We start from the raw sequence: 12,026 nt of genomic DNA, 5'->3' as shown, positions 1-12,026 counted from the left end.
GACTGTTATGACCGCCTGCAGTGCTTGTGCCGGGAAGGGGGATGTTCTAGATACTGTATTGAATGCTTCCAGCATCAAAGGGGCCAGGCGTTCCCAACATATCTTATAAAAGCGGGGTGTGAACCCGTCCGGGCCCGGGCTTTTGCCAATTTTCAGGGATCCGACCGCCTCTCCCAAGTCCTGTAGTGTGAAGTCAGTCTCCATTGCCATCATGTCCTCGTGGGATATGCTTTTAGAGGCATGGGCTGTTATGTATGTATCTCTTTCTGTGCTGTGTTCCCCTTTCGTGGTGTTTTGTTCCTTTTTCAGGTTATATAATTTTTGATAATATGTGTGAAAGCTCTCGAGGATTCTGGTGTTGTCATGGACTAACCCCTCCCCTGATTTGTCTATGGCGAATACGTAAGTCTGGGGTGGCCTGGGGTTTAATGCTCTCGCTAATCCCTTGCCACACTTGTCCCCGCACTCGTAGAACTTTCCTCTGGCTCTGTCGCGTTGACATAGAGAGGTCTGGTCTAGTATGCTGAGAATGCTAGTTCGGGTCGCTGAGATCTCCGCTGCGGTGTCCGCAGCAGGGGACGTTTTATTTGTCGTCTCTAGTTTGTTTAGGTGGGTTAATAGTGTCTCTAGTTTAGCGGACCTCAGTTTTTTAATTCTAGACCCATGCGATATAAAGATTCCACGTAGTACACACTTAAGAGCTTCCCATTTCAGGGGAGCTGCAGTGGTATCTGAGGCGTGGTTGGCTATGAAGGTGCCTATTGACTGCTGTATTTCCTGTATGCATACCGCATCGTCTAGGAGATTGTCATTTAGACGCCAGTCAAAGCTCGTTTTGTTCCCCTGTCCTATTACTAGTGATCCCCAGACTGGAGCATGGTCCGACCACACAAAGGAGCCAATTGATGATGAGGGCCTCCTATCCAACAGTCCGTGTGATACATATAAATAATCCAGTCTATGATAGCTGTTGTGGGCTAGTGAATGGAAGCTAAAATCTCGTTCTCTAGGATGAAGTGTCCTCCACATGTCTATCAGTCTAAGACTGGCTAGTTCTGCTCTGAGTGTACGTGTTGCTGAGGGGGAAGCCCCCGACTTACCCCCCGAGGAGTCACGGACCGGATCCATGCTGAGGTTGAAGTCTCCTCCCAGGATGATATTGGACCCACCCGCGAAGGCCGCCAGAGCCCCCAGTAACCGGATTCCGAAGCTCTGCTGACCTTGATTTGGGAAGTAAGCATTAGCCAATGTTATTATTTCATCGTTTACTTGAATTTTTAGGAATAGATATCTCCCATTTTTATCTGATTCGGAGGCCAAGAGCTTGTGTGGTAGTCGTTTGTGTATTGTTATAGAAGTGCCTCCTGCTTTTTTCGTCGGATGTGGGCTATGATACCAGGAGGTGTAGTGGCGATATCTGCATTTGGGCACCTTGGACTCCTGGAAGTGTGTTTCTTGTAAGAAGACTATCATTGTCCTCTTGCGGTGGAAGTGGTCCATGATCTGCCCCCTCTTGGCCGGTTTGTTTAACCCCCTCGCGTTAAAGGTGCTGAAGGTGAGATCAGCCATCTGTTCGAATTATGAGTTGTCTCAGCTGAGGTCGGCGGTGGTTAGGTGAGTGGTGTTTGGGTGGGGAAGGGGGGAGGGGTATGCAGGTAAGAGCTGTCATAGTGAGAGTAGGTAGGAGTAGAGAGAGCAAAGAAAAAAGGTAGAGAAAGAAAGGCTTAACCGTTGAAGCCTTGTGCAGCGCAGGGTAGTTGCGCATGCTTTCTGGGCGAGCTACTGGCTTGGGTTTTGCCAGTGGTCGCAAAAATGCGATTGGTCGCCCTGTGTGGGGAGCGAGGAGGTGCCGGAAGGGAATGCGCCGGACCCCCGCGTCCCCCACCAACGAGGCCAGTGTGTGGTTATTGCTACCGGCCCCTTTTTCTGGGGGGCCTTAAAGGATGACCCTTGAGGCACCAGGGGATGTATAGTTATGTTTTACATTGAGAGTGTAGAGTGGGGGAAGAGGTTGATAAAGCATGAAATATAGACGTTGAGCAGGAAAATAGGTAGAGGTCCTTCTATAACTAAAGTTTTCAACTATTAACTCTGAAAAACGACTCGTCTCAGTCTCTTAGCGGTGAGTCAGTCCCGTGGCCCAGAGTCCTCTCTGCCTCAGTAGGTGGTCTCATTTGACACTTCTCCCATCCTAGGATTTGGAAACTTATGGGAGATGTGGTCTATTTGTCTCAACATCTTCTCGTGGGATGGCCGAGGCAGGGGCGGTGGAGTCAAAGTCAATTTGATGTTCTGGGCCGCCGTTAAGAGAGTTCAGGTCAAAGGTGATCCTTTTAAATATATCCTCACGGGTTCATGTGTTTCTGTCTGGGCGGGCTCGTCTGTCTCGTTGGGCCTTGGGTTGTGTGTTCTGCCATTGTTCTTGTGTTGTGGGGGCCAGGGCTGTTGGGACCATGGGCCAGTCCGGCAGGGCTATCATTGGTAGTTGTAGCGTTCCTAAGAAGTTGGGGAGATCACCTAAGTTGCGGAAGACAGCTGTTTTCCCGTCTTTTGTGGCGGACAGTGAGAAGGGGAACCCCCATCTGTATGGTGTCCCCTGAGTTTTCAGTGCTGCCAGGAGAGGTTTGAGCGCTCCTCTCATACGTAGTGTGTGTCGCGCTAGGTCTTGAAAAAGTATAACGGGTTTGCCATTATGGTGTAAGTCTCCTCTCTCTCTGGCCTTTCGAAGGATCGCATCTTTGTCCTTATAAAAATGAACTCTGCAAATTATATCTCTGGGCCTGTTGGGATCTGTGGCCCTAGGTCCCAGGGCTCTATGGATCCGGTCTATCTCTATCGGACTCTCCGCTGGCCGTTTTAGTAGTTGTTGGAAGAAAGTCTGTGCCCATTCTTCTAAGTGTTGTCCCTCAACCTCCTCTGGCAGGCCTCGTATTCGGATATTGTTTCGACGGTTCCGGTTTTCCAGATCGTCAATATGCATAATAAGGCCTGTGATCTGATCTGCCTGTGCTTGTATTGCTTGTCTATGGTTTTCTAATATGGCCGCCGTGCCCTCCTGGGTGTCTTCTATTTGCACTATTCTGTGGCCTAGATGCTGTATGTCTGTGCGTATACTGTCTATAGCTTGCTTGTTGGATGCTTCAAATTTATGGAACAGGTCGGTTAGCTCGCTCTTTGTGGGTATCGTCATAATGTGGCGTTTCCAGGCATCATCGCCTGGTTCGTGTGAGGGACCCCTGGTGTCCTTGGGGGGTGAGCTATTTGTGGTGTTGGGCATAGGAGACAGTGTCCATGCTGGGCTATTGCCCCTATCAGACATGCGGGTCTGTGCTGTGGGGGAGGGTGAGCTGTGTTGTGTGCAGGGGCTGTTGCCCGGTGTACTCACTGCACCCACGCTCATGGTGTCTCTTCTCTGCTCCGGCCGTTCTGCCAGGGGAAGGTCTGTGCAGCTTTCCTCTCTTCCTGGTCTGCCTTCTGCTATCGCTGTCTGCGGGGCTTCAGCTCTGGGGCGCTGGACTGCAGGTGCTTGTGTGGACTGCTGCGGTTCCCGCGATTCTGCTGATGCCGGCGCCATCTTGCTTCCCGCGGCTGTCTCTCCCGCTCCGCCGAAATACCGCTCCATAGCGCCGCCTCCGCTGACCGGAGTACAGGGTTGTGACCGGGGGGGTCTTCTCTTCCCCATGGATTACTCGGGGTTCCTTTTCTGCCGCTCACCGGTGCCTCAGGGCTGCAGGGAAGGTAGGAGACGCGGGAGCCCGTCTAAAGTGCGGCTTACTCCGCCATCCGCTTGGCCACGCCCCCATCAATGAAACTGATTTGGATGGGGGATATATATATATACAAATGCAGAGATGACACCCCTCTTGACCTAAATACAAATGTTCACACACAGAAATTTGAGACTAATTTGCACTTAAAACAATACAATATGAGCAGAGAGGTAAATACTTAATAAGTCCACTGAGCAAAGGAATGTGACAGTTTTATGATGTGTGTTATCCCTCCTTCAGACTTCACATAAAGGAGATGGAGCAATACCTCTGCAGCGCCACCTATTGTATGCAGCATTCCTTTAAATCAAAGTATGAATTTTTATGAAGTTTCATTACGCCGGATAAAGGGTCCATGGAAGATCCGAAAGCTCACATTAACATCATGTATTTTTGTTAGCCATTATTTGCTCCACTGGCTAATGCCGTACCAAACCTTTTTTTTTCATTAATTGGGACACATACTGTTGACAATGAAAAGGGTAAGGCTCTGTTCACATTTTCTTTATGTTTCCATCATGGTCTCATGCTGCGCTTTTTTTTCTGATAAATTAGGGACACCAAGATGGATACCCAATGGAGTTCATTATAATCAATGAATTTCATGTGACGTACTTGGGGTGATGTTTTTTTTTCTTGTTTTTTTCTTTTGGCGATTGTTGCCCAAATAATCGCTTGAAACAGGAAATTTCAGCGATGGTCGACCCGTATGCATATAGCCACAGACAGGACACTGAGCAAGTAATTGCTCACCTGTCGAATTCTCTTGGTTTTTAACACAAAAATGGGCTGTGCAATAGGGGAAAAGCCTAAAAATATATCATTGTGGTATTATCATAATCGTACCTATGTGCAGAAAAAAAATGTCATGTCATTTATGCTGCATGATTGATGTTGTAAAAAAAAAACAAAAAGACAATTGCAGAATTTATGTTTTCTTTTCTCTCTGCCTTCTATAAATGTTTAATAAATGTAATGCAATACATTGAAGGGACCCCCAAAATCGTATCAATAAAACCTAAGGCTCGCCACACAAAATACAAGCCTTCATATGGCCATGTCGACGGAAAAATAAAAAAATGTATGGCCGTTGAAAAGTGGAGATGAAAATCCCTCAAAAATTTTTGAATCCTTTGGTCCAAAATAGGTCGTGTTACTGAGTGGTTAAAGGTGTATACCCATCACAGACATTTTTCTCCTGTCCCTAGGATAAGGAATAGCTTTCTGTGTTTGGAATACCCTTTTATAGTAATCATGTAGATCACTTTGTTCATGTTGACAATAGTCTTCTGCTGTTGATTAATGCCAAGAAGGGAATGTTTTTCCATTGGGCTTCCTGATAGCGGCGTGTCTGCTTTTTTTTTTTTTTCAAAGGAACATATGCAAAGTCTGACTGCACTGAAAAGCATGGTCTTCCAGATTGCAAGAGTTGTACTGAAGGGAGGACTTACATGGATCAAAGAAATGGCTATCATGAGTGCCACACATGCTTGCGATGTGACGCTGAGTTAGGTAGGTTCTAAATGTATTAAATATAATATTGAGCTTTATTTATCAAAATTGCCCATTGCAACCAATCACAGCACAGCTTTCATTTTCCAAAAAAGTTACAAAAATGAAAACTGAGCTCTGACTGGTTGCAATGGTCAACAAAGACAGCTCTTCCTTTCAAACAGTTTTGATTAATCTGCCCCTGTATGTCTTGCTGAAGAAGAACATTTCTTCTGGTGATATGTACAAAGCTTGTCATAGCCAGACACTCCATAGTTTCTTGATGAATCCCGGTAATTTACGAAAGCCCCGCCACATGTAATTCTTCTCTATTCCTTCCTGCTTTCACTCTCTCACCTTCAAGACGTCTTCTTTGCCTCTCCACACTTCTGGTATTTTTTATTGCAGGCTATATGATGCTCCTTTATCCTTCAAGCCAGCGGCATACATGGAAACCATGGGGCCTTATAGCAAAACTTAGAATTGGGCATGAATTCTAAGTTCTACAGAATGATCATAATGAATACAGTGCAGTTACCACCAGTGATCACAGTTTGTGTCTTCACTGATTGGGGAAGTTAATTTTCATTCCATTTTTGGGTCAAGATGACCATAAAGGTTTCCTCGAGCCATGACTCATCTCTTACACTCTTACCATCCAGCCACTTCCCCTAATGAACCTCTCAGTACCCCACACAGTACTAGTGTCCCCTATGTGGCCCTCCATAACACTAGTTTTCCATCTGTGGACCCCAAAAACACTGGTGTCCCCCCAAAGTACTGGTGCTCCCCCCTGTGGCTCCTCAAATTACTGGTGTCACCACTGTGGTCCCTCAAAGCACTAATATCCCCTCTGTGCCTTCCCCATAACGAACAGTAGAGTTGTAGTTCCCTGGAAAAACGATAATCCCCATTTTGACAATCTATCAGCAGGAGGTACTCCGATCGGGAATATATGTCCGGCATAATTCTGGTCATGATTTTAGCTATTCAGTGATATCAAGCATAACATGTAAATTATAACCAGGTACGCGGATACACCATATGGGGGTGTTCTGGGGCTCGTACCGCAACATGTGTAGATGCGTTTAGTTCAGCTGGCCCACCCGATTCTGAAAATATAATTAATATCGGGCTAGAACCTTCACATGACTAATAACCCTTATGAAAAGATTTTACCTAAATAAAAATTTTGGAGCCAGGATGTCTCTGGGATCCATTTGAGGTGTCATACCTCCCCGGTAGGGGGTAACTAGCATTCCCCTGTCACTGCCTTAACTTTATAGTCATCCGAAAAAAAGCACTTCCTAAGGCCACATGGTCATCAAAGAAACGACAAGGGGGTAGGGTGTCACTTCAACTCATAACTCATGCTGGTTCCTGTGTGAAAGCACAGGAACGATTATTGCAGGGATCACTGTCAGACATCAGAGTTCGACAGGAAATCCCTTGTAAAAGGCCCTTACCCTGTTTTTGCACTAACAATACTCTGAAGGTAACAATACTCTTGGAATTTGGGGCAACATGAATAGAACTTTTTCCTAGCCGTTGTCCCACAATTTGTCATAGAGAGTATAGGAGCAGTGTTATGTCACCACTACACACTAAATAGCTGTCGGCCAACACCTCTGGCAGCAAATTATCTTCTGGGGAACAAAGGATTAGGCATAGTGAAATGAGATGTCCCTTCCTCCTTTAGGCTGGGCCCACATGGGGCTGATTTCCAGCGGACATTTTGCAACAAATTAGCAGTGGAAAACCTGCCTCAAAACCCACACTATTTGGTGTGGATTTTGAAGCAGGTTTTATCGCGTATTTTTGTGCAGAATTCTCCTCATTGAGAACGGGTGAATTCTGCAGCGGAAATGGCAATAAAATTAACAAACTGCAGAATTCAATTCTGCACCTCATGTCAGTTTCCACATGGGTTTTGTGGGTTATTTCCGCAGCTTAAGGATAAGATTTTCTAAATCTCATCCACTTTGCTGCTACCGAAAATTCCGCAGAATTTACGCGTGGAGGGTCCACATGGAAATTTTGCAGCAAATCGACCCCGTCTGAACTCCCCCTTGAAGAGGTATTTTTTTTAGGAGAGAAGTATTGTTGACCTATCCTCAGGATAGGTTACCAAGAGCAGATCGGTGGGTGTCCACTGCTTGGGACTATAAGGAGCTGTGGACGGTGGGAACTATTAAGATCTCATCCATTGCACAGTGGCTCAGTTTGGTATTGCAGCTCTCTCACTGGCCATTGAATGGCCACAGCAGTTAAGAGCCTAGAATCGTACCAAGGCAGCCGGGGATCGGACCTGTGGGGGCACAGAACAGGTTCAGTAGAGTATGCTCTGTTTATATTATTTTACACCTCTACGAACCTATATGGAAAAATGTATTCAATCGGATGACCGCTTTAATCAAAAAACAAGCCTCGTTGTGGTAAGCATCGGGAGTCTTTTCAAGTAACAATGACTGATATCACAATGCCAAAATGTTGAATCCAATGCTTTCTACCTATCCTTATGATTTCTAGGTCAGGAAACACAAGGAGACTGCACTGTGCAACAAAATACTGTATGTAAATGTGCAAAAGGCTTTTTCTGTGCAGAAAATAGAAGTGTTGAGTCCGATGGCTGCAGTCAGTGTCAACATTGCACCCCGTAAGTGTGAAAGATATTACTACATACTTCGTTCCGAAGATGGCTATCTTAGTAATGCTTCATGTGACATGAGAAAGTGTAAGTCTTGTAAGTCTACAGCACTGTGTAGACGTTTTAGGCAGGTGTGGAAAAACTACTGCAAAGTAAGAATTTTTTTCAAAAACAGAAAGCATCCGATTGGCTCCAAATTTATTCTGCAACAGGACAACGACCCCAAACATCTAGCCAATGTCATTACCGACTATCTTCAGTGTAAAGAAGAACAAGGAGTTCTGGAAGTGATGATATGGCTCCCACCAGGGTTGTAGCTGTAGGGGATGCAGAGGATGCGGTTGCACCCGGGCCCAGGAGCCTTAGGGACCCATAAGGCTTCTCTTCTCCATATAGGGAGCCTGGTACTATGAATAAAGCATTATAGTTGGGGGCCCTGTTACAGGTTTTACATCTGGGTGCAGAAGCTTCAGCACGCTTACATCCGCAAAAGATATAGGGTCAGTTCTCAAGAATTTTGAAACATCTTCTTCTCAAGTTCCTTCAAAAACTGTGTGCGAGTGTACCTAGAAGAACTGATGCTGTTTTGAAGGCAAAAGCTGGTCACATTAAATATTGATTTGATTTAGATTTCTCTTTTGTTCATTCACTTTGAATTTTGTTCAAAATTGACAAAAATAAACTATTAACACTTCTATTTTTTAAGTCATTCTTTCTTTGCAGCGTTTTTCCACACCTGCCTAAAAATTTTGCACAGTACTATATCCCACGTGGTCCTGGGCATGTACCATGGCAAATGTATACTTGTAAGTTTTATAAAAAGGGAGAGCTCCTGTACTCCCGGAAGAGCAGGGAAGTTTCCCAGGTGCACTGCGTTCTCCTTAAAACACCTTTTAGGGTCAGAAAATTGTCTGTGTGATGAGTATCTGTAGAGTTTGGTCTGCAGTCTATATTACTTTAAGGGCTCCTGCACACTTGTGTTTTTTTACGCGATATAGCTGCCTTTTTTTTCACACAATATCGCTGCTTTTTTTACATGATTGTCAATGGGACTTTCTTATGTTAAAAACGCACCAACTTGCAATTCGTTTTTAACATTAGAAAGTCCCATTGACAATCACGTAAAAAAAACAGTGATATCGCGTGAAAAAAAGTCAGCTATGCCCACCTGCACAGGGCGGAAATTCTGCGGCAGGATTTCCCGCAGAATTTCCGCCCGTGGAAGCTGCCGTATGATTGCATTAAAAAACGCAATCCTAGGCAGACAGCTGCGATTTGTCCGCGTGAAATCACACAGGAAAAAAAATCGCAGCATGCGCTATTTCTCTGCGGGTCTCACAGAGGCACGCACAGAAATGTCACTCCCGGGCCGCTAGCTCCGCTCTGCGTATGCATTAAAGAGCCAGAGCTGCGGGAGGTGGGTCCCACATTGGTCCCTGCAGCAGTGGGGGTCGGGTCCCGCTGCGAGAATTCTTGCAGGGGATCCGACCCGGCCGTGTGCAGGTGGCCTATATCGCGTGAAAAAAACGCAAGTGTGCAGGACCCCTAAGGGGTCTGGGCTGCAGTCTGTATCACTCTAGGGGTCAGGTCTCAGACCCACGGTGGATATAAAAAATCTACACACCCCTGTTAAAGTGCCAGGTTTATGTTGTGATAAAAAAATCCAACAAAGATGAATTATTTCAGAATGGTTTCCACCTTCATTGTGACCCGTAATCTGTGTAATTCCATGGAAAAACAAACTGAAATCATTTAGCATGGGAAAAATAAATAATGTGGTTGCATAAATATGCACACCCCAAAACTAATACTTTGTTGATGCTCCCTTTGATTTTACTACAGCATACAGTCTTTTGGGATCGGTGTCTATCAGCATGGCATATCTTGACTTGCCAATCTTTCCCACTTTTCCACTGTTACTCTATGGGTGGCTTGAACTGTGCATCCGCAATTCAAATTTGCCCGTGGACATTGAGCCTCAATGTGTCAGATTGTGAGGGCATCTTGTGTGTAGCATCCTCTTCGGGTCAACCAACAGATCTTCAATGGTATTCAGGTCTGGGCTCTGGGTGGGCAATTCCAAAATGTTGAAGCCAATCTTTTGTTGATTTGAAGGTCTACTTTGGGTTGTTGTCGTGCTGAAAGGTGAAATTCCTCTTCATCTTCCGCTTTCTAGCAGAGGCCTGAAGGTTTTGTGCCAAAATGGACTGATTTTTGGAACTGTTCATAATTCCCTCCACTTTGAATAAAGCCCCAGTTCCAGCAGCAGAGAAACCGCCCCAAAGCATAATGCTGCCTCCACCATCTTCACTGCGGTATGGTCGTCTTCTGGAGATGTGCAGTGTTGGCTTTGTGAAAAACATTCCTTCTGGAATTATAGCCAAAAAGTTCCCCTTCGGTCTCATCAGACCATAACACCTTCTTCCGCATACTTTTGACAGGCTTGATAGTTTGGGCAAAACATAGCCAGGCTTGGATGTTTTTCTTTCTTAGAAAAGGCTTCCGTCTTGCCACTGACCCCACAGCCCAGAAGAATATAGGAGCCTCCTGGACCAAATTTTTTCTGGTCTTTTCATCAATTTTTGAGGGACGTCCAGTTCTTGGTAATGTCACTGTTGTGCCAAATTTAACCCACTTTTTGATGACCATATTCACTGTGTTCCCTGGTATATGTACTGCCTTGGAAATGTTTTGGTCCCTTTCTTCTGACTGGTACCTTCCAACAATCAGACCCCTTTGATGTGCTGTAAGATCTTCACGTCCAACTATGAACATGTCAGAAAAATCCTCCTAGAAGAGCTGAACGTTATATGGGGGTCACATGGAAGGTGAAAGAAATCTGAAATGAAGTTAACCATGACAAAAGCCTGGCATTTTAACAGGGGTCTGTAGACTTTTTATATCCACTATATATTTATTCTGTATTTGTTTAGGGGTCTGCGGTCTGACTCTTCGTAGTCCGGTGCCTTTACATGTTTAGTTCAATGTTTCCCAACTCCAGTCCTCACAGACCTCCAACAGGTCGTGTTTTCAGGATATTCTATAGTAAGAACACCTGTGACAATGTCTGAGGCACCAACAATAATTACATCACCTGTGCAACACTGAGAAAATCCTGAAAACATGAGCTGTTGGGGTCCCTGAGGACTGGAGTTGGGAAACACTTGCTCATACATTGCTCTTCATTATCCCCTGATGTCTCTTCTTAAAAGATGGCAAGTATATATAGATGTATGGCAAGGATTAAAGCCACTGATCCTGCAATCAGAGACTTAAATCAGCCTTGCTTGTGAATGTTACCACAATGGGCTATTTTCTCCCTGTAAGGCTAAATTCACACGGGCAAGCACTTGTCAACGCGCGTTTTTCATTCCAAAGCAAGGTGTTTTTCAATCGAAAATTGATTCAAAAATTTAAATTGGGCTCCTCAGACGTCAGAGGACTGCAAGTGTTTTCCAATGATTTCCTTGGAAAACGGTAATCATTCAGTTTAAATGCGGCCAACGATCAAGCGATGAACAATAATTAGTTTGCTTATCGTTCTTTGTATGCAAGTGTGACAATCATCGTTGGCTCGTTCACTAATCGTTCGGTTTAACCCCTTAGTGACGGCGCTATCGTAAAACTACGTCCTGCTGTTGCAGGACGTGTATGGAGGGAGGTAGCGCCGCTATCTCTCTTCATACAGCGCGGGCGTCAGCTGTTTATTACAGCTGACACCCGTGGGCAATAGCCGCGCTCGGCCGATCGCGGCTATTTTAAATGCCCCGAACGCTGTTTGGGGGTCCCGCACGGCCCCCCCGCAGTGAGATCGGGGGAGCCGTGCAGGTGTCATGGCAGCTGGGGGCCTAATGAATGGCCCCAGGGCTGCCTTAGCAGACTGCCTATCAAGCCATCCACACAGGGTGGCTTGAAAGACTGCCTGTAAAAAAGCAGTATGACGTAATGCTATAGCATTACGTCATACTGCAGGAGCGATCAAAGCATCGCATGTTTAAGTCCCCCAGGGGGACTTCAAAGTAAAGTAAGAAAAAAGATCAATAAAGTTTTTTAAATTGTAAAAAAAAAAAAGTTATAAAAGTTTTAAATCACCCCCCTTTTGCCATATCAATTATTAA

The 12,026-nt window shown here is 45.4% G+C and overlaps 1 protein-coding gene across 2 annotated transcripts in view; it reads left to right on the top strand.

Annotated features, from left to right (window-relative positions):
* FAS (Fas cell surface death receptor) overlaps positions 1–12,026 on the top strand; it is a 45,806-nt gene that overhangs the window by 13,829 nt on the left and 19,951 nt on the right. For both annotated transcript variants that reach the window (XM_066600737.1, XM_066600738.1), the window contains exons 3-4: positions 5,145–5,282; positions 7,791–7,917. In XM_066600737.1, the coding sequence (XP_066456834.1) occupies positions 5,145–5,282; positions 7,791–7,917 (265 nt within the window). The remainder of the gene's footprint in view (positions 1–5,144; positions 5,283–7,790; positions 7,918–12,026) is intronic.

This window comes from Eleutherodactylus coqui, chromosome 4, assembly GCF_035609145.1.
Source record: "Eleutherodactylus coqui strain aEleCoq1 chromosome 4, aEleCoq1.hap1, whole genome shotgun sequence".
NCBI lineage: Eukaryota > Metazoa > Chordata > Amphibia > Anura > Eleutherodactylidae > Eleutherodactylus > Eleutherodactylus coqui.
Note: the sequence above shows the minus strand (reverse complement) of the source record. Positions and strands in the feature narration are given on the sequence as shown.